Source organism: Hemiscyllium ocellatum, chromosome 3 (assembly GCF_020745735.1).
Source record: "Hemiscyllium ocellatum isolate sHemOce1 chromosome 3, sHemOce1.pat.X.cur, whole genome shotgun sequence".
Classification (NCBI taxonomy): domain Eukaryota; kingdom Metazoa; phylum Chordata; class Chondrichthyes; order Orectolobiformes; family Hemiscylliidae; genus Hemiscyllium; species Hemiscyllium ocellatum.
The window spans coordinates 138,709,526-138,737,340 of record NC_083403.1 but is presented as its reverse complement, the minus strand read 5'-3'; the positions used below and the strand labels follow the sequence as shown (position 1 = coordinate 138,737,340).

Sequence of the window (27,815 nt, the reverse complement as noted above, 5' to 3'; positions counted from 1 at the left end):
TGGGGCCACAGAAAATGGGAGAGATAATAAATGCATACTTTGCATCAGTATTTACTGTGGAAAAGTATATGGAAGATATAGAGTGTTGGGAAATAGATGGTGACATCTTAAAAATTGTCCATATGACAGAGGAGGAAGTGCTAGATGTCTTGAAACAGGTAAAGGTGGATAAAACTCCAGGACCTGATCAGGTATATGCTAGAAGTCTGTGGGAAGCTAGAGAAGTGGTTGCTGGGCCTCTTGCTGAGATATTTGTATCATCGAGAGTCACAGGTGAGGTGCCGGAAGACTGGGTGTTGGCTAATGTGGTGCCACTGTTTAAGAAGTGTGGTAAGGAGAAGCCAGGGAACTGTAGACCAGTGAGTCTGATGTTGGTGGTGGACAAGTTGTTGGAGGGAATTCTGAGGGACAGGATGTACATGTATTTGGAAAAGCAAGGACTGATTAGGATAGTCAACATGGTTTTGTGCGTGAGAAATCATGTCTCATAAACTGGATTGAGTTTTATGAAGAAGTAACAAAGAGGATTGATGAGGGTAGAGCAGTAGATGTGATCTATATGGACTTCAGTAAGGCATTCGACAAGGTTCCCCGTGGGAGACTGATTAGTAAGGTTAGATCTCATGGAATACAGGGAGAACTAACCATTTGGATGCAGAACTGGCCTAAAGGTAGGAGACAGAGGGTGGTGGTGGAGGGTTGTTTTTCAGTCTGGAGGCCCATGGCCAGTGGAGTGCCACAAGGATCAGTGCTGGGTCCTCTACTTTTTGTCATTTATATAAATGATTTGGATGCGAGCATAAGAGGTACAGTTAGAAAGTTTGGAGATGACACCAAAATTAGAGGTGTAGTGTACAGCGAAGAGAGTTACCTCAGATTACAACAGGATCTTGACCAGATGGGCCAATGGGCTGAGAAGTGGCAAATGGAGTTTAATTCAGATAAATGCGAGATGTTGCATTTTGGGAAAGCAAATCCTCGCAGGACCTATACACTTAATGGTCAGGTCCTAGGGAGTGTTGCTGAACAAAAAGACATTGGAGTGCAGGTTCATAGCTCCTTGCAAGTGGAGTCGCAGGTAGATAGGATTGTGAAGAAGGCATTTTGTATGCTTTCCTTTATTGGTCAGATGATTGAGTACAGGAGTTGGGAGGTCATGTTGCAGCTGTACAGGACATTGGTTAGGCTACTCTTGGAATATTGCATGCAATTCTGGTCTTGTTCCTGTCAGAAACATGTTGTGAAACTTGAAAGGATTCAGAAAAGATTTACAAGGATGTTGCCAGGGTTGGAGGATTTGATCTATAGGGAGAGGCTGAACAGGCTGGAGGTGACCTTATAGAGGTTTACGAAATTATTAGGGTCACGGTTAGGGTAAATAGAAAAAGTCTTTTCCCTGGGGTTGGAGTCCAGAACTAGAGGGCGTAGGTTTAGAGCTTGAGAATGAGTTGCTGGAAAAGTGCAGCAGGTCAGGCAGCATCAAAGGAGCAGGAGAATCGACATTTTGGGCATAAGCCCTTCTTCAGGAATGAGGAGGGTGTGCCAACCAGGCTAGGATAAAAGGTAGGGAGGAGGGACTTGGGGGAGGGGCGTTCGGAATGCGATAGGTGGAAAGAGGTTAAGGTGAGGGTGATAGGCCGGAGAGGGGGTGGGGGCGGAGAGGTCGGGAAGAAGATTGCAGGTCAAGAAGGCGGTGCTGAGTCCGAGGTTTGGGACTGAGAAAAGGTGGGGGGAGGGGAAATGAGGAAGCTGGAGAAATCTGCATTCATCCCTTGTGGTTGGAGGGTTCCTAGGTGGAAGATGAGTCGCTCTTCCTCCAGGCGTTATGTTGCCATGGTCTGGCGATGGAGGAGGCCAAGGACCTGCACGTCCTTGGCGGAGTGGGAGGGGGTGTTAAAGTGTTCAGCCACGGGGCGGTTGGGTTGGTTGGTGCGGGTCTCCCAGAGGTGTTCTCTGAAACATTCTGCAAGTATGCGGCCTGTCTCCCCAATATATAGGAGGCCACATCGGGTGCAGCGGATGCAGTAAGTGATGTGTGTGGAGGTGCAGGTATATTTCTGATGGATATTGAAGGATCCCTTGGGACCTTGGAGGGAAGTGAGGGGGGAGGTGTGGGTGCAAGTTTTGCATTTTTTGTGGTTGCAGGGGAAGGTGCCAGGAGTGGAGGTAGGGTTGGTGGGAGGTGTGGATCTGACAAGGGAGTCGCAAAGGGAGTGGTCTTTCCGGAACTCTGATTGGGGTGGGGAGAGAAATATATCCTTGTTGGTGGGGTCCATTTGGAGGTGGCGGAAATGACGAAGGATGATCCAATGTATCTGGAGGTTGGTGGGGTGGTAGGTGAGGACTAGTGGGGTTCTGTCCTGGTGGCAATTGGAGGGGTGGGGTTCAAGGGCGGAGGAGAGGGAAGTGGAGGAGATGTGGTGGAGAGCATCATCAACCAAGTTTTCCAGCAACACATTTTTAAGCTTAGGTTTAGGTTGAGAGTTGGAAGATATAAAAGAGACCTAAGGGGGCAACGTTTTCACACAGAGGGTGGTACGTGTATGGAATGAGCTGCCAGAGAAAGTGGTGGAGGCTGGTACAATTGCAATATTTAAGAGGCATTTGGATGGGTATATGAATAGGAAGGATTTGGAGGGATATGGGCCGGGTGCTGGCAGGTGGGACTAGATTGGGTTGGGATATCTGGTCAGCATGGACGGGTTAGACCGCAGGATCTGTTTCCATGCTGTACATCTCTATGATTCTATGACTTGAATGGTCTCCAGTGTTAGAACATTATATCAGAAATGACACCACTGTGTGTTTTGAAATGATTCTTACATTCAAAGCAAGCATTTAAAAATATTGCAAGAAACCTTTGCTGCAAAATGAATGGTGTTAAAATCTTTTTGGATTTTTTTTGCAATGTTTACATTTGTGGAAAGTTACAAATGAATATTTTCTTTCTGACAGCCTTTTTGGAAACCCTTCAATTTAGTAAAATTCTAAACCTAAATGCTAAGATAAATTATAAAGCTGCATTTCATGGAAGTACACTTCATTATTATTATATTAGGGTCATGCCTGTTTGAAATTGAAATTGCACTCGAAGACATGAGAGGAAACTATTTTGAACCATCAATTTAAAATGAAAACCATTTTAATGAAAAATTATAATACTACAAAATTATATCACAATGAAAACTATATGAGCTCAATAAAATGATTCAGTTATGGGTTTGTGTCATCATATTTCTTAGTTCTCACACAGCATTCTTACATATGCCCTTTAAGTGCAGGTCAAAATAACGTCTCACTTTCACTGCTGTTAGTGGAAAATAATAGAGAACAAGGCGATTGGTCACGTATGCACGATTAATATATCAGTAACACTGAGCCAAAGGTTTGGCAAATTGGAGAACAGGTTAAATAGGGTATGCATCACCATATACCCAAGTCATATTAATTAATGTATTCATACAGTAGTTAAACATTTCTTAGCAGAGCTCACAATGAATGGGATATTGTTCATACTTTCAACAATTACTTCAGCCTAGCAGCAAGTCGAGCAAGGATGGTGCACACCTTATCTTAGTTTCGAACTTTGCTCACCACTGTGTTATGAAACAGAGCAATTATATACACCTTTGAGATTAGTAGACATTTGTTACTAACCAAATCCAATGGCAGATGTTGTGAAACATTTTAAGAGTTTGAATGTTTCAGTTCCACAGCAGAAACTATGTCAAATTTAAGCAGACACATTTGAAACATTAGCATTGTACCTTCCAGAAGATAGAAACTCGACTTTTCACTGCAACAGCTTGAATGTTGTCTGATAAAGTCAAAGGGCTAACTATCTGTAGCTAGAAGTCACACATGACAAAAATGTGGTTGTTTGAGTTATTTTCTTGATGCATTGTGTTGAATATTTTTATGTACCCCAATTATATTAATTTTGATAATAATATTGCAGGTTAAATGATTGCATTAAAAATATCAGCTCAGATTTTTCACTCAGACACAATCTGACTGGCAGGCTCTAAGACAAACAGGAAGTTATTCCATCTCTATGAGGAGCTGCAGCATGAGACTTGACAGATGCTAACATCAAATCTATATTGCTCCAGACTGGCTCCTGTACAATAATGGCAGGATGCAGCAGCAATATTTCCTGCTGAGAGTGGCAGGAGTGTGAAACGTTGGATCAATTTAGTCTGTCCAGATGTGAAGGGAGGTTCCACTGTTCATAACGATGCTTTGTGAGGAGAGAAGGGTGGTTACCTTCATCATGTTCCCTACCAACACTTATCCCTCCCTTTCCCCAAAGTGCCCCTCACCACCACCAATCTGTGCATGCAATGATTGCAACAAGGTTAGCCTGGTGGATATCATAAAATACGAGTTCCCTGACCGGGGAATTTAACCTGGTCCAATTAAGGAGTCCTGGCTGACAGATATAAACAGGAGTCTCAAAGGTCACCTCATTCTAGGAGTCAGATTTTTATTAAAACTAAATTCCACCATCTGCCATGGCAGGATTTGAATATAGATTTCTGGAACATTACCTAGATATCTGGATTAATAGTCTTGCAATAATACAACTAGGCCAACATCTACCCTATTGTTTATTATTTTTACTCATCATCATAATCATTATTTTAATGCATTTGAGGCACTTTTGCAGAATGGCCAGCCTGTTTTCGGACTGAGTGTCCCTCGAGATTATTCAGTGGCATGATAATATAAACCTAAACTGTCCCATATTGACTCTTTTTATGGCACTAATTCACCCCATTGTTCCTTTTCAGATCTTGAACAGGAGCTGGAGGAAGCCTTTTATTTTCACGCTTAATTCGAAACTGTGAAAAATAATTTTTAGCATGTCTTGAAGTCAGTAGTTTGTGTTGGATTCTTGTCATTGAATTGAATGTGAAAGACCAAAATGCACATTGGCCCTTCTCAGTGTGATTCCCGCAGACTATGTCCATTCTGAAGTTGGTAATGTATGGATCTAAAACTATGGATATGGATCAAATTATGCTGCACCTCAATAAGACAGTACTGGAAGTCCAATCCCACTATTACCAGAGTCTTCACAGCAATTAAGCATTTTACAAGTACACAAAAGACTTCCTGATGTGCAAAACCAGAATGACAGAAAACACAGACAAGGTTTTTGTACTAAACAAGAATCGTTATTTATTATGAATAAATAGATTCTAACTACAGGTAAACAATAAAGGATAGATCAGGGCACTTTCTAGATGGTAGGAAGTGGATGTCCAAAGAGAGTTGGGGTTCAGGCATAAGTCTTTAAAATTTCACAAACAGGTGCCTTTATATCTAGAGGACTAGAGTATAAGGACAGAGTAGGCATGCTGCACTAACACAAAACATCAACTGATAGAGCCCACTTGAAGTACAGTGAGCAGATCAAGGCACTACACCTTAGGAAGGACAAATTAGCCTTGGAGGGAGTACAACATAGGTTTGCAAGAATGGCACCTTTAAGTTATGAGAAGAGACTATACAAATTAGGCAAGTTTTAGAATTTAGAAGGTTTAGGGGTGATCTGATCAAAGATTTCAACATATTAACGGTAAAAGCCAAGATAGATGAAGATAAACTATTTCCACTGTTTGGACAATTAAGAACTAAGGGGCATGGTCTGAGAATTAGAGCCAGACCATTCAGGGGAGATGTTCAGAAACACTTCTACACACACAAGGTGGTAGATATTTGGAACAGCGCTGAAAATGTGTTGCTGGTTAAAGCACAGCAGGTCAGGCAGCATCCAAGGAACAGGAAATTCGACGTTTCGGGCCAGAGCCCTTCATCATTTCCTGATGAAGGGCTCTGGCCCGAAACGTCAAATTTCCTATCCCTTGGATGCTGCCTGACCTGCTGTGCTTTAACCAGCAACACATTTTCAGCTCTGATCTCCAGCATCTGCAGACCTCACTTTTTACTCGAAGATAGTTGGAACACTCTTTCACAAATGGCTGTGGATGCTGGATCGGTTGCTAAAATTAAGTTTGAGAGAGATACACTTTTGCTAAGCAGAGGAATTATGAGGTATGAGTTAGAGACAGCTATATGGTAGTTAGGCCACAGATCAGCTGCTGGCTCATTAAATGGTGGAACAGGCCTGTGGAGCTGAATGGCCTATTCCTTTTCCTTTGTTCCTAATCATGAACCATCAACCTATAACCCTACAAGTGAAAATTCTAACCCCCTTATAGACTCTCCCTACACATTCAAACCCACAGGCACTGGCAGGAAAACAAGTCAGGTGCGATAAGCAGAATGAAGGTCTGGGAAGGTAGTGGAATGGTCCCAGTTCACAGGGTTCACTGAGATTGTACTTTTCGCTTGTCAGGTCATGCTGTCCTTGATCCATCTTCTCCAGATATTTTTACTTGATTGCAGAAGGTACAGCATGGTGGGTTCACACTTATAAAGCCTCCGGGTTATTGGTTAGGAGATATTGCTCACCACAACTGTAAGTTGGCATTCTTCAGGCTTGAGGTGGCTTTTACTGCAGTGAAAAGAGACAGATCCTGTCCTTGTGGAGATCCAATGGCTTCTCCCAAACATCCATGCTGTCAAGTTGTTTAGCTGTCAATTATTATTGATGGCGTATCACTAATGCACAGACCAATCAGCTATGTGTTGCAGACCAAAGCTCCATTTGTACATGCCCCTTAGCTAATGATAAAGTAGTGGAGCAAGTTCGATAGGACAAATGGCTTAATTCTGTTCTTATCTCTTTTAGTCTTATGGTGCAATTTGCGGAAAACCTTCCACCTCCACCTGCCACAGCTTGAGCACACAACAGTGTAAACAGTAGTTACAATGAGTGTCAGGTATTTCATTGAGTGCATTTACAACTGAAATGGACCGGTTCTTGAGTATCAAGGGGATCAAGGGTCACAGGGAGAAAGTGGGAGAATGGGGTTGAGTAATGACTGAATGGCAGAACAGACTCGATGGGCTGAATGGCCTAATTTCTGCTCCTATCTCTATAGGCTTAGGTAACCAGCTTTTAACAAGTGCACCAAACCTCCAACAAGTCTTGGTCTTTAAACCAGTTTTTTCCCCCACTTCAGCTCACAATCAAAGATACTGAAACTAATGTATATCATTTTTGCAATTAGGGCATTGTTTTATTTTCTAGTGAATATCTCTAGATCCCTTCTTGCCAACCATAAAAACAGCACTTAGGACAACATAACTTTGCAATGATATCAGGCATTATTTTCCAAATGTGTCATAATCTCTTTCACATGAGGGGACCTACACTTAATTCAGTGATTGATGAAAAGCCGGATACAGGACTATGGGGAGCAGGCAGGAAAGTGGAGTTGAGACCAGGGTAAGGTCAGCCATGATCATGTTAAATGGCTCAGTGAGCTCAAAAGGCTGAATTGCCTACTCCTGCTCCTAATTCCTATGTTCTTATGAAGCAAGGTCAGTTCTGTCCATTCAACTGCTTTTTTAAGGTCTCGAATCTCTACAGTACATTTAGTTTGTGACAATGCTGTCACTTTAAAATATTATTTTGTCCTGCTTTTTTTAATCGAGTTTGTAAAGGCAGAGGTGCATAACTGGTGACTGAAGGCAGCTTAAGTAAACAATGTGTGAGGTCTTTAGGTTTTTTAAAAAGTTGAAACAATGGAAGCAGTGAATGGGTATGGCCAGCTCTCAGAGACCAGGTTTTTGTTTATTTTAGCTTGAGCATCAGAAACTGTTTGGGGTCTCAGAAGAGTTGGAAGCTTCAGTGAATGATTGCTAGCTGCTTCTTTGTCCCCCTGAAATCTCTCCTGTTGTTATTTCCTCCTGGATTGGAGAACTGCATGCAAGTATCTGTGTCTGAGTTTGCCTTTTTGCCAAAGGATGTGTTTATGGGATGTTATTATTTTGGTACAGAACAGGTGCTGTATCTATTATTCTGTTAAGTTTCCCAATAATTGTTATTCTAAATTACTTTTTCTTTTGTTTTTATTTTAGCTACAATATTTAAACAAATTGTGTTTTCCTTAGCATTGAGCAGTTTGACCAGTCACAGCACAGCTGGAACTGACACTTCACATCTACCTTTAAAATAAGAAACAGTTAAAGTCTAGGCCACCTTCTTAAAACATTTTCTGGTGGGTGGTGTCTGGTCTGGTCTGGTCCATAACAAGTTAAAGAACTTGTTGGGTCAGATGACAGTTCAATATGATATGATACAATTGTCCAAGAACCTCCTCACAAATCTGTTGGAGAGGCCTTCCAATCAGGAGTCATCATTGTGAAAAATGCTGTTATATGTGTAGCTGTTTGCACCTCTGGAAGACAACAATTTACTGGTAAAATCACCCACTTCATTGCACTGTGCAGTATGAAAGGTTGTGAAATCTTAGAAGTTGCCAGTTGAATTATTACAGGCCAAATCTGTATATTCCACTGGTGGTGGGCCAGTTCACAAGTTTCGGGAAAAGCACATGTCGTGGCCACAAAGTACAAAGAAAACTCTCAAAGAAACCTGTATTGTCTTTCATCTTTAAATGCTGTTTCTTTTAAAAACGATCAGCTGGGCTGAAAATGGCCAAAGTAATCACATGATTGCATTTCCAGAAGCTTAAGATCCCCCTGCATTGTCTGGAATTCCAGGTAAAGATGACAAAAAGACTCAGAGATGAGCTGACCAAGGAAAGCATCAAGACCAACTACCGTAAAATGATAGTCTTAATATTTTTATACCTTCCTCATCACCTCATATTCTTTAAATCCGCCCACCACAATTGCCCCACAGCACCTGAAATACCAGTCTTTCTCACATGACTGAATTCTGAGTTGACTGAGATACTGAAATATACAACTCTTGGATTCCAAGGCAGTTGCATTTGACCTTTAGGGGATGGGGTTTGGGATCAGTACTCCAGGCTGAGTTTTAGTTGCCCACTGTGCATCCTCCGTCACTGTCTCCAAGCTCCTTGCTGGAATGAGAAACAAACTTTATCTGCAAGTAGAAAATCTACTGGATGAAAAATCTTATCACCTTTCCTATCCTGTTTATAATAATTTCCTGAGTGTGTGTGTGGATGGATTAGCGAAGCAATTCCTCTGCATTTTGAATGCTTTATTAGTACAAGCATCTTTGATTTCATCAGATGACGTGGTGGCTCAGTGGTTAGCACTGCTACCTTACAGGGACTCAGGTTCGATTCCATCCTTGGTGACTCTCTGTGTGGAGTTTGCACATTCTCCCCATGTCTGTGTGGGTTTCCTCCGGGTGTTCCGGTTTCTTCCCACAGTCCAAAGATATGCAGGTTAGGTGGCTTGGCCATAGGAAATGCAGGGATGGAGTGGGTTTGGATTTGGACCCTTTGGATGGTCAGTGTGAACTCGATGGGCTAAATGGCCTGCTACCATAATGTATGGCTTCAATGATCTTAAAGGATTTGTTGTTGGTTTATTTATGTATCAGAGTTAACAGGAAAAGCAAGCATCATTTTATTTCACCCCATCCCTCTCTTGTCCATGACACTTGTTACCAAAATTCAAACTTTATTTTATTATTAAGAAATTACTTCCTCTTAGAAACACAGAAACTAAGAGCTAAGCAGCATGACATCATTGTTTGTTGATCTCTCATGTGTTTCACTCAGTTGGTGTGGCCATGGTGTGGTAATATATATGAAGCCATTCCCCCCCAAACAAAAGGTAAAGAAAAACATTACAGAACATTGCTGCATAACCACAAAGCCTCCTTACAGCAATGCGTTATCTGCCTGCAGTTGCTGTAATAGACACATGTGCAACAAAGTACCTGGGAAAGATAATTGCGATTTCACAAGGTGTACCAGACAGACAAACAGGGAAAGTGTCACACAGCTTGCATTAAATGTTCTGCTTTGTGCAATTTTACATAACAGGGTGCAGCAACATCAGACTCCAACAAGTGCTCCAGTTGTGTGAGAACAATATGCAAGGATTGTGTCAGAGTTCACCCGAGGGCCTCAGCAGGCAGTCTCAGCAGGCAGTCCCACCACAATCCTGGGAGAACAGGGGGATGTATCATACATACACTCCACCTCAGTTGGGAGGTATGAAGGGCAACTTCTTCACACAGACAGCGGTGTGTATATGGCATAAACTGACAGAGAAAGTGGTTGAGGCGGGTACAATAACAACATTGAAAAATATTGGGGTAGGTACATTGATGGGAAGGGTTTAGAGGGAGATGGACCAAATGTGGGCAATTGGAATTAGTTGAGTGGGCACCATGGTCAGCAAGGACCAGTTTGGGCCGAAGGGTCTGTTTCCATGCTGTTTTATTCTATGACTCTAAGTGATCACTTGCACATTGATGTAATGGAATCTTTTTCTACTGACCACCTATGATATGACCCTCTCAGCACGATGTGAATACAGTTGACCTTGTCCTGACCATGGGGAATTGCCAAAGTCCTACCACCCAGACTGCACTTGGTCACAACGAAACACCAGGAAGTGATGTCATCAGGCACAAATCGCATCAGTCACAGTCTTAATGCATTTGTTGAGGGACAATCGAGAGATTACGGTGGGCACTAGGGAAAGAGTAACCTCAAATTAGAGAGCCAAAAGATGGGATGTGACTAAGGACTGGTGAGATGTGTGACTTGGCCGTGTAGCAGTCACCTGATGGACACTGGGATAGAATGGCTACCAACTCCTTCAGGACACAGGTCCTACTCCAATAGTTGATACAGTTCAGCCACACTTGTCCTGAGACATCCACAGCCTGAACTGACACACCAAGAAAATGGCATCAAGGATGAAAGATTTGGATTCTCCTGTATATCCTGAAGGGACCCTCAACTGCAAACTCTTCATGTGATGGAGTGTGTTTGCCTTCAATGGCAGGTTGGCATTGGCCTAGAGCTGGTTGGCACGTTGGTTCGGCCTCCATCTCCCTGCAACAACAGTAACAATAACCCTGTTGTGGCTGGAGCCATCAGTCTCATTCACAATAAATCCATGGTGGAAACATTAGGAACACAACAGGTTCATAGCGTTGAGGACAAATAGGACCATAGAAATAGGAGCAGGCCACTCAGCCCCTTGAGTCTGGTCCACCATTCAATGAGATCATGGCTGATAGATGGCTGTATTGCCTTTGGCCCAACACCCTTCATACCTTTGATGAACAAGACTATCTATTTTAAGTTTAGAATTAACAAGTGATCCAGCATCTTATCATTTCTGGAAGAGAGTTTCAAACATCTATCACCCTTTGTGTGTAGCATTGCTTCCTAATATCTTTCTGGAATGATCTGACCCTAATTTTCAGACTATGCCCCTTAGTTCTGGAATCCCCCATCAGTGGAAATAGTTTTATCTTTACCTGTCTTTTCCTGTTAATATTTAATCAGATCACCTCTTAGTCTTTTAAAGAATGGACAAAACCAACCTAATTGGTGTAATCTCTCCATGTAACTTATGCCAATTGAGCATATTCCTCCATAGACTGAGAGATGGAACATTTGGGAAGGAAGGCCATGTATTGACTCATCTTGACGCTTTGACATTGGACCTCAATGAATGCGCCATCAGTCATGTGACAAATAGATAGCAATACCACAAACTGTTCTCCCCCTGTGCCCCCCCCCCCCGCTCCTCGGATGCTGCCTGACCTGCTGTGCTTTTCCAGTGCCACACTTTTCCACTCTGATCTCCAGCATCTGTAGTCCTCACTTTCTCCACAGCACCCATGTAAGACGCCTTTGTGACTTGTGTTGTATTTACATTTCAGGCAGAAAGGGAACCAGTTTCATTCCCCAGTGCACCCGAAATGGCTTTGTGTTAGCTGTGTGCATTGTGACCTGGTGGTGCCTCTGTGATGCCTTCAGAGAAGTCTAACTGCATGACCAAAGGCACACATTGACATTGCCCATGTCCGGTACTTACACACTGTATGCCTTTCATGATGACATGATTGCAAATGATGTGAACATGCAATCTGCACATGCATGATGCATGGGCAGCACAGTGGCACAGTGGTTAGCACTGCTGCCTCACAGCACCAGAGACCCGGGTTCAACTCCTGCCTCGGGTGACTGTGTGGAGTTTGCACGTTCTCCCTGTGTCTGCGTGGGTTTCCTCCCACAGTCCAAAGATGTGCAGGTTAGGTGAATTGGCCATGCTAAATTGCACATGGTATAGGGGAATGGGTTTGGGTGGATTGCTCTTCAGAGGGACGGTGTGGACTTCTTGGGCCGAAGGGCCTGTTTCCACATTGTAAGTAATCTAATCTAATTGCCCCATGAAGAATCTCCATTAATGGATTGTGCCTGTTTGACACTGCCCCAGTCCAGTTGCGGCCCCAACTATTTTCCATCTGCAGGCGATGTTTAGCTATTGACAGGCCATTGAGAGAAATGCTGGACACAACAAATAACAGGCAAGGCCTGACTGTGATATTCTCACCACTGTCCGCCCCCTGCCCCTCCACCCCATTGCCTTTAAACTCAGCGCTCATCAGTTAAGGGTGGACATGTGCTGTCTAGCACTGTGCAAGTCAAACTCAACTGCCAGCAGTTTATACGACCACATTTCAAATACCAAGATGGAGTCAGCCTCCGTCAAAACAATGGGGAGTTGCTGCCAGTTAGAGTCCCAGTACAATGAGAGAAAGTTAACTTGTGCTAACGGTCCTGGGGCCTGGGTATGGCCAGTCATCCTGCTTGAACTGGTGGGATATATCTCAGTACCATTAGGACATGGGCCTTGGTCAGCATTGGAGATCAGTGGAATGCACATCTTGGGGTGTATTGGGGGGATGCTATGGAGTAGATAGATGGAGGGAATCAATGTGGAACTAATTGACAGCAGAGGGTAAAGGATGATAAAGAAGGGAAAGGTGATACATCAGGAACAGGGTTGTAGGGCCTGGGAGAACATGGGACTCTCTGGGAGATAGGCATTCACCACCAACATTGGCCTTGGAAGTGGATCTGTGCAGATCCACTGCACAGAGAAAAAGCTAAAACTGATGAGAGCTGAGTTTAAAGATGACATATTGAGAAAACTGGAAATCGGAAATAAAAACAGGAAGTGCAGAAGAAATTCAGCAGTTCTGGCGACATGTAGAGAGAGATGATGTGTTAAAGTTTAGAATCCGATATGACTTTCCTTCAGAACTGAAAGGAGTTGGACAACGTTATTTTTAGACAAAAAGCCCTTCATCAGGATTTTCCTGCTCCTCGGATGCTGCCTGACCTGCTGTGCTTTTCCAGCACCACTCTAACCTCGACTCTGATCTCCAGCATCTGCAGTCCTCACTTTCGCCTTATTTTTAGTCTTGTCATTGAAACAGAAGCCCAGTGTAAAAGACAAAAGGGACTGTTACTAGTGGAGGATATAAGATTGAAAAGGGTGTATATTAAAGTGTGAAAGGACAGGAATTGACCTTCCCTGCTAAGTAGGGTGGCACGGTGGCTCAGTGGCTAGCATTGCTGCCTCACAGTGCCAGGGACCCGAGTTTGATTCCAGCCTCAGGTGACTATTTGTGTGGAGTTTGCACATTCTCCCCGTGTCTGCATGGGTTTCCTCCGGGTGCTCCAGTTTCCTCCCACACTCCAAAGATGTGCAGGTTAGGTGAGTTGGCCATGCCAAGTACCCCATAGTCTCCAGGGGTGGGTTAGGTACATTAGTCAGGGGAAATGTAGAGTATTTAGGAAAGGGTAATGGGTGTGGGTGGGATACTCTTCAGATGATCAGTGTGGATTTGTTGGCCCAAGTAGCCTATTTCACACTGTAGGGATTCTAGGAGTTCAAAGTAAACAAGGCAAGGCTGGATGGGTTGTGGTGGGTAGAGCAGGAGAGAATGTAAGAGAAATAGAGGACAGGCATCATGCAGTTGAGTTCTGAAGTTATTAGATTCAATATCGAGGCTGGATGTTCTTCAGCAGATTACAATTTTGACCTGATTTCATATGTTTATGTCAGAAATATTAAAAAGCTATTATCAATCATTTGTACAGGCTTTTCAGTCGAGCACCTGTTCCTGAATTCCAACATACTGGCGGAAAGAGATCCAATAAATAGAATTCTGATAAATAATTAAAATGAACATACAAGCAAGGAACACATTAGGCCACTCAGCCCTTCCATCCGAATAGATCGCGGCTAATGTGATTTAACCTCGACTCTACATTCCTGCATCTCCTTCAGCATCAAGAATCTGTCTACACCCCCAGGGCGATGACAAGTTGCCCACTCCAGTTTACTTGTTGAACATATCATATGGTGACAGTTCCAACTGCAATGAGATCAATACCGGCCACAGTAGGAGGAGGCCTGTTAATTATCACTGAAGACCTTCCATTGTAGATGGGGCAAAAAAAAGTCAACCTAACTCCTTCCTGCCCCAGACTTAATCTAATCTGCACTCATCCTGCCAAGCTCAATCCCCTCCCTGCCTGCCAACACACGCATAGAGCAGGAAAAAGAAAACCCATTCAATGTAAGAACAATTTTGTGTGGAGCCGCAGGATATGGGGAGATACTAAATGAGTATTTTGCATCAGTGTTTATTGTGGAGAAGGACATGGAAGATATAGAACATGGGGAAATAGATGGTGACATCTTGAAAAATATCCGTAATACAGAGGAGGAAAGGTTGGACATCTTGAAACACATAAAGGTGCCTGAACATACGCACCAGTCGGTTTCATATCAGTTTCTATCCTACTGTTTTTAGAATACTGAATGAACTCACAAACTCTTAACATTTGCCTGTAACTGAATTTTCACTTTTGCTGCTGTTTGCCTATTATTTATATCTGTGCTACTTAACTCTGTGATCTGCCTGTATTGCTCACCAAGACAAAGCTTTTCACTGTGCCTCGGTACACGTGACAATAAATTCAATTCAATTCCATTCAATTCAATTCAGCTTGATAAGTCCCTTGGACCTGGTCAAGTGTATCCTAAAATTCTTGGGAAGCTAGGGAAGCGATTACCAAACCCCTTGCTGAGATACTTGCATCAGCGATAGTCAAAGGTGAGGGCCCAGCAGACTGGAGGTTGGCTAACGTGGAACCATTACTTAAGTAAGGTGGTAAGAGCAAACTCTAAACTGGTGAGCCTGATGTCGGTGGTGGGCAAGTTGCTGGAGGGAATCCTGATGGATAGGATTTACATGTATTTGGAAATGCAAGGACTGATTGGGGATAGTCAACATGGCTTTGTGCATGGGAAATCATGTCTCACAAACTTGATTCAGACCTTTGAAGAAGTAACAAAGAGGATTGATGAGGGTAGAGGTGGATGCGATCTATATGGACTTCAGTAAGGTGTTGAACTAGGGAGACTGGTTAGCAAGGTTAGATCTCATGGAATACAAGGAGAACTAGCCATTTGGCTCAAAGGTAGAAGATAGAAGGTGGTGGTGGAAGGTTATTTTTCAGACTGGAGGCCTGTGACCAGTGGAGTGCCATAAGGATTGGAGCTGGGTCCTCTACTTTTTTCCATTTGTATAAATGGTTTGAATGTGAGCATAGGAGGTGTAGTTAGTAGGTTTGCAGATGACACCAAAATTGGAGGTGTAGTGGGCAGCGAAGAAGGTTACCTCAGATTACAACAGGATCTTGATCAGATGGGCCAATGAGCTGAGGCATGGCAGATGGAGTTTAATTTAAATAAATGCAAGGTGCTGCATTTTGGGAAAATAAATCTTAGTTGAATTTATACACTTAATGGTAAGGTCCTAGGGAGTGTTGCTGAACAAAGAGACCTTGGAGTGCAGGCTCATAGCTCCTTGAAAGTAGAGTCGCAGGTAGATAGGATAGTGAAGAAGGTATTTGGTACACTTTCCTTTATTAGTCAGAGAATTGACTATTGGAATTGGGAGGTCATGTTGCAGGTGTACAGGCGCTGTAGGCCACTGTTGGAATATTGGGTACAAAATTATGAGAGGTGTGAATAGAATGGATAATTGGAGTCTTTTTCCGAGGGCAGAAATGTTAACTACTAGGGCATTGAAATGCCTGATCTAAAAAGATCTAAACTCCAATTCGTCAACTGATACAATGGGTTCACCTATCGCATCTTTAGACCCAACAATTTTAGCAGGACTATGCTCTTCCGTTTCTACCACATCTACTTAAGTTGCAATTTTTATAAGACTTTGGAGTGCAGATTCATAGCTCCTTGAAAGTGGAGTCGCAGATAGATAGGATAGTGAAGAAGGTGTTTGGTATGCTTTCCTTTATTGGTCAGAGTATTGAGTACAGGAGTTGGGAGGTCATGTTGTGGCTGTACAGGTCATTGGTTAGGCCACTGTTGGAATATTGTGTGCAATTCTGGTCCCCTTCCTATCGGAAAGATGTTGTGAAACTTGACAGGGTTCAGAAAAGATTTCCAAGGATGTTGCCTGGGTTGGAGGATTTGAGCTATAGGGAGAGGTTGAATAGGCTCGGGCTATTTTCCCTGGAGCAGCAGAGGCTGAGGGGTGACCTTATAGAGGTTTATAAAATCATGAGGGGCATGGATAGGATAAATAGACAAAGTCTTTTCCCTGGATGGGGGAGTCCAGAACTAGAGGGCATAGGTTTAGGGCGAGAGGGGAATAATATAAAAGAGACCAAAGGGGCAAGTTTTCTCAGAGGGTGGTACATGCATAGAATGAGCTGTCAGAGAAACTGGTGGAGACTGGTGCAATTGCAACATTTAAGAGGCATTTGGATGGGTATATGAATAGGAAGGGATTGGAAGGATATGGGCCTGGTGCTGGCAGGTTGGGTTGGGATATCTGGTCAGTATGGATGAATTGGACCGAAGGGTATGTTTCCGTGCTGTACATCTCTATGACTCTATAAATAGGGAGTGTGTGTGTGTGCGTGTATTTGCATCAATGAAAGGAACAGCTTCAAACAGGATTGCTGAGAGTTCAAGATATGATCCCACTTTTAGTTGAGCTTTCATGTGGTAAGCAAATTATTCAGATATTCAGCTACATGCAGCTTGATCTAGTTATCACATTGTGTTGCAAGTGTATGTTTGAAAATTAAACTCTTTGTGTTTTGAGTGCTTTGTTGAGAAACTAAAGTCAACAATTACTTGAGAATTAGAATGACTTGTTTGATATGTTCATACAGATTGTCAGAAAAAAGGGGAATAAATCATTGCAATCTCTCAATGTGAGGCGTTGGGTAAAATATGCAGGACAACAACCATGTCAGGGATATTAATACTTCACTGCACAATCTCTAAAGCTTAATTAAAAGATGGGCAACAGCAGGAAAAACAGTTCACAGTTTATATCATGTGCCTGATGGCTCTGATATTGCACAAAGGATTTTTTGGATTACAGTTTTGCACATACTGCATCTTAATGTGGAAGTCTCCAAGACAGTAAGGGTCTGATTGCTTCACTTAAACTCTTGCTGTATCTCAGATTACAGGAAACAACTGTACAGATGTATACTTCTGTATTTGGTTAAGTCGCTTGTTGTGTCTTACCTTTGTGCATTTAACCAGTGACATAAATCTTGCTAAGCAATATAAACCTATTTAGTCTGATAGTTTATTTTGCACTTCTTTGGAAACTTACAACTGAAAATCCTGAAATATATGTACGCAACCTTAAAGGAGCTCTCAAATAACTTAATTTTCAGGTTTAAGTTAAATGTTTTCATAAATTATTGACAATGAATTGTTTCTGTGTTCTTTTATTGTCTGATACATATCGAAACAACACAGTTAATAAATAGAAAGCATGAATGAAAGGTCAGAATAAAGTTCAACAGTCATGATAAGAGTCACAAAGTCACAAACACCATTTAACCAAATCCTTTGACATCTAGCCAGTTTGCTAGTCATAAATGATTCTAAACAAAGATTAATGACTAGCTCTATCATACAAAAATAATTATATTTGGTTTATTCTTTTGTTAACTTTAGAAAATGCAGATCTTCAACTGCTGAGTCATGAAATTGCAATTACAGTTCAACTTTACAAAATTCCATTTACCCAACTCTTCAAAATGGCAGTGATTCAAAAACAGTGGGAGGCATATACAGTTGTCTCCTTTATACACCCATTTGTTCATAAGTTTAAAACCGCGTTAAGTTGTTCCATTGTTAGAAATATAAATCAGGAATGCAGAAACGTATAGGAGGAACTGTGCAGCAGCTGAGAAAGAACCATATCACTGACTGCTAGTTCAAATCCCAGCTCTTTTTTTTAACACAATATGTATAAAAGGTGCAAGACATTTCACTTGGCTGTATTTGACTGTATAAATGGTGACTGTATTTCATATGTGGACCTTATAGTGTCTCAACATAGTGTTTTGGATAGATTAGATGGAGTAATTGCGTTATGCTTTCAGGGAGAAAACAGAGGTATGCCTGAAAATGATCAATTTCAATTATTTAAATTAAAGATCAACACCACTGAATATCAAGAAGAACAAAAATACTCGTCTGTGCAAAAAAAAGAATTGGGGTGGATGAACACTGAACATTACTGAGGGCAGGATGGTTGAGATGGTGGGATTTCCTGCCACATCACCTGACATTTCATGGAGCTTGTATTCCCACCAATACTGGCTGCCCCAAAGCATCATGGTAATTGGGTAAAGGTGAGATGTCACCTTAACCCAGGGAGCAAGGCCTACCCCGGGAAAGCTGAGGGCCCAATCCAATCGCCCAAACAGTCTCGGCACTGCCAGTTCCAAATAGTGGCCACTTTTGGGTCTACAAGCATTCCCTGAGGAAGATGAGCTCATGGAAGGGACCTCAAGTACATCCAGGGCTTGGCTGGAAGAATCCACTTGGGAAGGGGGAGAGAGGTGACAGTAGGAGGGTGGGGGTGAGGATTGTAAAACCAATGAAGATGATTCAGGGCAATGATCTTGAGGATTGTTCATCCAATAGACATTGGACCCCTAAATGGGTTTTCCCCATCTTTACCCTACAACAGCTGCCTTGCCATCCACTTGGCAAGGACCTCCTCTGCTGTCGGTGGAACAGCAGCAAAGACAAGATGAGCCACTTAACCAGCTATTCGTCAGGTCCAAGTGCAGGCTGGTTGCCTGGCAACTCCTTTGCCGCCTGGGAAATGGGAGCCAGGTCAGGACAGGCAAGTAGGCAGCAGCCAACTCACACTTCACCTTGTTTGAGCCCCCAACACCCATGTATGAACCCTGTCAATGTAAGACCATGGAACTTCCAACCTTTCTCCCCAACACACCACCCGCCCACCCCATCCCCTCATTTAATTTCAGAGGCCCAGCTCTTTAAAAGGGTTTAGACGCTCCAATGACTTGCTACAGTATAAAAGCATATCGACTGCAGGAATTAACTGAAAGTTTCAGGACCAAAAGTATACTTAACTCACAAAGCAACATTCAACTACTCCTTCCCGCCTCGGCCGTCCCCACACTTTGATCAATTAAACAACAGTAAAATGCAGGTTATCTGGCACTCTAGGGGAATGGTCGGTGCCATTTCATCTAAAATGTTAGTTAATGGGGTGCTACGTTATTCCAGGTTCAGGGCAAAGTGCTGAGTTGTCTTTGAAGAGTTGAGAGGAGACAGCAGATGAAGGGTGGCTGTTACGGGGCTGCCGCATAGTGGAATCACTACAACTGACAGCATGACTTTCAGACCAGCTATTGTAAAGAAATCAGCTTCACCATCGGTTACTCCAAATGGTGAATAACCAAAACAGACGCAAAACATTAATCATTTCAATGTAAAGATGAAGAACGATTTCTTCAGGTTTACAATCCATTGTTGTTGTTAATATGCATAAACTGGACATTGAGTAGCTTTTAAAACGTGGACCTGTCAGAAATTAAGGTGAACGAAAGGGAAGAGTGCCAGATAACACAAAGTTTACTGTATTTAGAATGGACTACATTTTACCAATTAGTCCTTCAATTCCAATTGAACTGAAGGAATGCCTGAATTTAGTTAACCTCTTTAAAAATTTAAATGCATCTTTTTCTATGAATTGTAACACACAACTAAAAACAATGCATGACCAAGTTCACTAGGAATCTCTAATGTAAACCTATCTCAATAGGTACATAGGGTCAACTTCCATACAACTTGAAATCACAATAGTACAAGAACCCATGTCATTTTTACCCCTCTCATTTGGCTGATCCTTTTACAATAATAACATTTACAAGATTTAGGCAGTTTGTGGCTTTACAATATTGTACTGTGCATTCCCAGCTGGGTTTTTTATCCTAAGTGTTTTTTTTTAAAGCCAAGCTATTTTATCCCACCATTTCAAAAGGCAGCTGTATTCTACAACTTAAAAATTGCAGTGAAAATTTAACCAAGTCTCCTCACCCATGAAGCCAAATGGCAAGACATCTCGTTGCAGGACAAACGTGCTACCTCTGTCTGTATCAGAACTGTCAAAAAATACAATCATTGTGGCATGGTAATAGAGGCTAGACTGGCGGGTTTTTTTCAGATTCACTTTCTAATCCAGGCAAGAGAAAAAAAAGTGTTCATTTTGCATAAAAGATTGATAGATAACATTTTTAGAAATACATTTATGCATAGAACTCCTCTTGCTTTTGTGGTTTCTGGTAGCCTCCATTTGGTAGTTGCTTGGATTCATCCAACGTATAACTTCCTTCATCCTTTTTCTTCATTCGATACACGAGCACCGCAACAAGTAGAACAGCAAGTACAAGTCCCACAAATCCTGAAGCAACAGTTGCTGGAATATGAAATGAAACAAAATCAAATGTTAGAAAAAAACCTAAAATATTCACACCTGAGAGGTTTCTATCGGGAAGAAGATAGTTTGCAAATCCCAAATCTCTCCGAACTTGCAAAGACACAATCACTTCCCCCAAAAGGAAACACAATGAGATCATGTTTCAACAACTATACATGCAGTTTAGTGCATACTAAATACCAATAGATGCACCACTGGACAGTCAATGTTCCCAATGTTTCTTATTTGACTGGTCCTCAGAATCTGTTTCATCAGGAAGAAACCAGGCAGGCAGAAAACTAATAACCACACAAACAATTTAGTGTGGGAATTGGGATTAGAATGTTTGAAAGTACTGATAACAGGACTGTTCATCTTAGTGCAAATGGGGAGTCCATCTGAAATAGCAAATAAAAAGGGACCATATGCCAACATGTTTTTGTCCCTTTAAATATTTCCACGTGTTTTAACATCTCAATTTTTTTAAAGGTTGCACAAGACTAGAAGGAAACACAAATCACCCATGAAAGGAAGAGGACCTTCAGCCTGATTAAAGAAATCTGGACAGATTCAGCAGTAGAAATCAGCAATGTTGGGATTTACCGATATGCATAGGTGTCATCTTATGAAAAGGTCAACTGAAAGCTTTGGAGATGCAATGTGCCCTCTCCTGGTACTCACTCCTGCTGCATTTGGCATCCTTTCACACATTCCTGGGGGCTAAATCATCATTTAATGCCCACCCCTAATTGCTGCTACATCTCCATTGTTGGTGCCCCCAGTAGCTAGTCCATTCTCCCTCTGCATCTCTCCTCTTTGGCTTTGCTGTCCAGGAGAACTGAATGAATGAATCTCAGGAATAATTTAATCCCACTCTCCACTTTACCGGTTGCTGCCTTTGTAGGAGATGTTACCCAATGTGACCCAGGCCTTCCTGATCCCACCTATGTCAGTTTGTCCCTTCCTCTTTCACTGCAAGGTAACCACCAGACAATTTTTTTAAGCTGTCCATCAGATCATTTGATCTGCCCCTCATCTCAGTGATGGCCTTCCCTCCTCTTCTGGAAACATTTCCACACCAATGGAAGACAGCTCCTGAATAGCTAACTTCCTTCTTTGGATGGGAAGCTTCATCAGAATGCCACCATCTTTTGAATTTTTGGGAAACTGACAATGCACCTGACATTCAATTCTCAAGAAAATCAGCAAACTCGGTTGAATGAGACAATAATTGCCTCTTTAAACGTTTATCTGCCACTCTTTGTCCCTCTCGCCATCTCACTGCCTTCCTGCCCCAACATAAGGCAGCCCATAGTTCCCAGCATCATCAAATAGGGCTTCCCATTTCACTCCTTGCTGCAGTGAATGCCTCCAGTGATACATATTGCATTTTTGGTGCTATCACTCCTTTTAAAAGGGTCTGCGTAATTTACTTAATTGTTGGTTTCATAGAATGCAGTCTTTGGCAGAAATGCTTGTTAAACTAAGATTTGTGTTATACAGAAATGTTAGACATTCAATCAGCACACAAAATATTTTGTGAAATCTGTGATTAAATGACAGAAACAAAGTAGGTTTGTCAGCAAAAGTTTGATGTTTGTCATGTGGAGTACTTGGAAGATTTGCTCAGATCAATACCTTACATCCGAAAATGCAAAAGTATCTTTTCCCTTTACACGTACTAATGTATTTGCAGCAGTTTCTGTATGTGTGCATTGCGTGAGAAACAATGGATGCACAAAAAAATGTAACATGCGTACCTGCCAACAATTCCCTTCGTTCCAGAAAGCTCCCAGATGCACTGGCTTCATGAGAGTATCTCTCCTGCGGTGGCTCAATAGATGTTTTTGTATCTAGAATGTGGTTTTGATTCAGAACAGTTCTACTTTCTATTATATCTGTGAAGTATATATCACTCTCAGTGATTGCATTGTTCAGTTGTAAATCATCAAATATCTCGTTCTTCACTTCCTAAAAGGAACCAGTCAAAAAGTTTAGGAATGATCAAAGTTTTATTAAATTCAAGTTATTGCAAATAGTACACAGATACTTCAAAATAAAGATTCCACAAGGGCTTTTTAGTACGGTATTTATAATGTGTATCAATATTTGCTGAAAGTGAAAATCATCTTCCTGATCTGCAATTTTTGAGTATAGGTAACGGTGTTTTTCAGTGCATGTACCCCTACATCAACAAACAAAGAATCCCTTTATGTGAAAATTGTAAAGCCTTAAGTTTCAGCATAATAGTGTTTATTTATGATACAATTCAGTCAAAATCTATGTAACTGATGCTCAAGTAAAGTGTCTGTGTTCTTTTGAGTTAGTTTTCAACACATCACACTCAAAACAGACACTTCCCATAAAACTGCTACTCCAGGATGAATTTATCGCCGCTAGGAATTTCCATTAACTGCTTGTTCAAATGTTCGTGAAGATTTTAAAATTAAACAGGATCTTTTGGGCACGAAATCACAAAGTTAAACATTTTAAATTTTTTTAAACTCAGGTATACACGACTGTTTTCCAATTTAGCTAGAAACTAAATTTTATAAGAACAGAAGCGCAAGAGAATCTCAGCAACATCTGCAGGGAGGAAAACTAGAGTTAATGTTTTGAGACCAAAATCAATCTTTTTCAGGGAAAATAATAGACTTTATGCTGTTGACAAAGGAGAAGGAGGGCCAAGTGCAGCAGCAAAACAGCCCATAACTTTCCAGCCAGCATCAGTTCTGAAGAAGAGTCATTCCAGACTCAAAATATTCACTCTGCTTCTCTCTCCAAAGAAGCTGTCAGACCTGATCAAATTCTCCGTCAACTTTTATTTCATTTTAGATTTTCTGCATCTCCAGTACTTTATGTTTTTATTAGAAAATAACTCTAACTTATTAAAATGCATTTTTATTAATTTAAAATTAGGTGCTCGATTAAATTATTAATGATTCAGTTGTTTCAAACTTTAGCAAGGTATCGCACTTAAATGTGAAAAACCTTTTCTAAAGTACATTTAAAATTACAATTAAATTATGTTGTACTGATTCATGACAAATTTTGTATCTGCGTAATTGCAAATGACTGGGAGTTGATACTTGGAGGAAAAACATCTTTGCTAAAATGGGCCCAATTTGTGTACGAATCATTTAAAGCAGTAAAACTACCTGTTTTTGTAAATGTACATACTTATTAAAATTATTTTCTTGGGTTGTGACCATCACTGATAAGGCCAATATTTTGGCAGCACCTGTGAAGAGAAATCAGAGTTTATATTGTGGGTCCAGAGACCCTTCCTCACAACTATTCTGAGGAAGGGTCACCAGACCCGAAACAGTAACTCTGATTCCTCTTCACAGATGCTGCCTGATATGTTGAGCACTAATTTAGAACAGTTCTACTTTCTTTTAAATCTGTGAAGTATATATATCAATCTCATTTGCATTGTTCTTTTGCATTTCATCAACTATCTCACTCTCCACTTAGATTAGATTTGATTAGATTCTCTACAGTGTGGAAACAGGCCCTTCGGCCCAACAAGTCCACACCGACCCTCCGAAGAGTAACCCATCCAGACCCATTTCCCTCTGACAATGCACCTAACACTATGGGCAATTTAGCATGGCCAATTCACCTGACCTGCACATCTTTGTGACCGTGGGAGGAAATCGGAACACCCGGAGGAAACCCACGCAGACACGGGGAGAATGTGCAAACTCCACACAGATAGTCACCCAAGGCTGGAATCGAACCTAGGACCCTGGTGCTGTGAGCTCCTCACAGAAATCAGGCAAAAATTTTAGGAATAATCAAAGTTTTATTAAATTCGAGTTATTGCAAATTGCAGACAGAAGCTTCAAAATAAAAAATTCCACAATTTCTGTTTTTGTTTCTGATTTATAGCATCAGCAGATCTTTCAGTTTTTATTAAGGTCAGGATTTTGTTGCCCATTTCTGCTTTCGAATTGAGTGATTCGCTGGGGTTGTTTCAGAGGTTGGATAAGAATCAACCACATTGGTTACACATAGGGGTAATCCTTCCTTAATGGACATTGATGAACAAGATTCTTTTTTTGTTGACAGTTGCCACAGTCACCATCATTGAAACTAGATTTACATTCCTGATTTATTAATTAATCAGTTGGTGGGACTTGAAGCTGTGCCCGCAGCTGCGTCTGTGGATTACTGGTTTATTGTATTACCATTGTGGCACATCCACCCTTGTAGACCAAAGTTGGATTTCACTCTGCAAATCCAATTGAAGAAGATTACTGAATGGATAAATTCACATTGGGATATACAGGTGTGTAGCCCTGGAAGATGTTCAGCATGATTTCATCAAGGGAGCAGTAAGACACTTCAGTTGGTCGGGGGAGAAAGGCCGTTTGTCCTAATTAACGCATGCCAAAGAATGTACTTGTCGGCAGTATCAAATCTAATTCTGATTCCTTCAACTACATGCTGACACATCAAGTGATTGTTTGGCTAATACTCCAGAAATGGTAGGGAAGTCTAAAGCTAGAGGGAATAGGTTTAGAGTGATAGGCGAGAGATACAAAAGGGTCCACAGGGGAATGTTTTCACACAGATGGTGGTGAATGTCTGGAACAGGCTGCCGAGGGTAATGGTGGACGTGAGTACAATTTTGTCATTTAAGAAATAAATTTGGACAGTTACGTGAATGGGATGGGTATGCAGGGATACGGACCAAATGCAGGCAAATGGGATTAGTTTAATTGAGAAAACTGGGCGGCATGGACAAGTTGGGCTGAAGGGCCTGTTTCCATGGCATAAACATCTATGACTCTATGAGATCTAGCAACACTTAAGTTAGTGCTTTGTGCGGAGGGGAAAATTAAAAACACTTCACATTTTACCTTGCCGGACAAAACCCAGTTAGGATATTTTGACATCACAATGTTTGATGCAGTAATGGTCTTAAAAGTACACTTGAAACTTAGCAGATTTGCACTTTTTAACGCTTTCAGATTAAAAATTCAATTAAAATTTCAAAGAATTTAAGGAAAACCTATTAAGGCACTGAGTGCCTGATGTTTAATTTTTATAAAATATAATTGGTCTTGAAATTTCATTCTGTGATGATTAATATGTGAGTAGTCATTTTTATTTAGTCTATTCCTTTAACAAACTGAACTTGCATGTATTGCTTGATCTGAGAACTAACTTCACAGTAAAAATTGGATTTTATTTTCAAACTCACCTTTTCAGATTGTTCAGAATTTTGACCCACCATGGTTGTCATTTCATTTGCTGCAAACATCTTTGTGACAGCTAAGGATTCATCATCGACAACAGTAACTGCATTCTCTGGTAATGTGGCATAAACAGTAGGCTTGGCACTGCTCACTTCAGTAACATCATGTTTGGATCCAACTCCACGTGCCAGAAAACTTTTAGTGTTGTTTTCAGGAACAAGATGAATATCAGTGCCTTGTGGAATAAAAGTTGCAGATTTACTACTCGTCACTGTGGCTCCAATAGTTGTATCAACTACTGGTAAGTCATGATGCACCAGTAAAATATTCACATCTGCTTCTGTGATCATATCACTTGTCATGGCTACTTGGCTTGATGAATGGAAATTACTTGAAGTTGTTGAAGGAAGTGTGCGAAAAGTCGTTGTATGCTCCACATCAAAATTTCTTAGCATAAAGCCATCTACAGGGGAAAAAAAATGGAACACTTAGAGGAACATCCATTTCTGTTGCAATATTCTAAACTCATATTCGATATTAAATTAGTGTCTCTGAAAGAATTTCACCTTCTATCAAGGCATTGCTATCATGCCAGAGTCGAATAACAATGAAAACAACGAGAAACTAACTCTTTGATCAAGTCAGGAAATCCTGCTCAACTATCACGTAGCTAAACATTTGTTCTATATAAATCAGGATTTGATACTCATATGAAGGCTATTGAAATGGGTACTGCTGTGTAGAGGTAGCACTAAATCATAAATTCTGTGACCACTGGATTACATTGTCATCTAAACCTGTGCTGCAGCAAATCAACTTTGGTGAACAATTCATGCACCAAAACTATCCAGTGTGCATGGCAAAATATCCTATGTTTCCCAGTGTTTAGATTTTTACTTGGACAAAATACTTCTGCAATTAACTGTATGACAAATAATGATTTAGTGATACTTTCAGAAGCCTAGTGCACTGAGAAGCTCTTATCTGTCATAAATGTTACAGGAACTGACTTGATGGGCCATTAAAGATGGATGATCTGCAACTATTATGCTGTAATACACATTAGCTCCTGTAACATAAGGATGAAATGAGAGTCATATGGTACTGAATCAATGAACTTTCGTCACAGTGCCTGATATACACATGTATAGATTGTAATAACAGATACTTGTATGTCTGGGTTATATCTAAGCCATTTGGATGTACTGTAGCATGTCATGCTGCAAGATGACAGAGCTCAGTACGGTGGAGACTGATAACTATATATGATTATTGTGATGACATCATAATCATGACCCTAGCAATGCAAGCTGGCAAACTGGATCCAAACTTAGCTTGCAAATAGGAGGCAAAGGTGGAGGTCCATTTTTGTGACTGGAACCCTATGACTAGTGGTGGTGGGATTCCTGTTGTTTGTTATCTACATTAATGACTTAGATGTGAATGTAAAAGGAACAATTAGTAAATTTGCAAATGACATGAAAATTAGTGTTGTTGATAGTGAGAATGACAGTCTAATCAGCTGGTAAATTGGATACACCAATGACAGGTAGAATTTAATCCTGATATGTGTGAGGCAATGCATTTTGAGAATCTAAAAAGGGAAGGACATACACAATGAATGTTAGGTTCCAACAGAGCACTGAGGAACAAAGGGACCTTGGTGCACGAGTGCATAGATCCCTGAAGGTATCAGCACAGGTGGACAGGATGGGGAAGAAGGCATCTGGGATGCTTGCTTTCATTAACCGGGGGGTATGGGGGGGTGGGTGGCAGGGGTAGAAAGTAGCAGCCACGAGGGTGAGTTACAACTTTATAAAACATGGTTAGGCCACCGATGGAACACTGCATGTAGTTCAGGTTGCACACTATCGGAAGGACATGGTTGCACTGGAGAGGGTGCA

At 41.4% G+C, this 27,815-nt stretch overlaps 1 protein-coding gene across 1 annotated transcript in view; it reads right to left on the bottom strand.

The window, feature by feature from the left end:
• Positions 1 to 17,671: 17,671 nt before the first annotated feature.
• Positions 17,672 to 27,815, bottom strand: part of LOC132834804 (syndecan-1-like) — a 51,487-nt gene continuing 41,343 nt past the window's right edge. The window contains exons 3-5 of the mRNA XM_060853851.1: positions 25,917 to 26,374; positions 22,465 to 22,675; positions 17,672 to 20,704 (exon numbers count right to left, since the gene is read on the bottom strand). Coding sequence (XP_060709834.1) covers positions 20,535 to 20,704; positions 22,465 to 22,675; positions 25,917 to 26,374 — 839 coding nt within the window. The 3' untranslated portion in view covers positions 17,672 to 20,534. The remainder of the gene's footprint in view (positions 20,705 to 22,464; positions 22,676 to 25,916; positions 26,375 to 27,815) is intronic.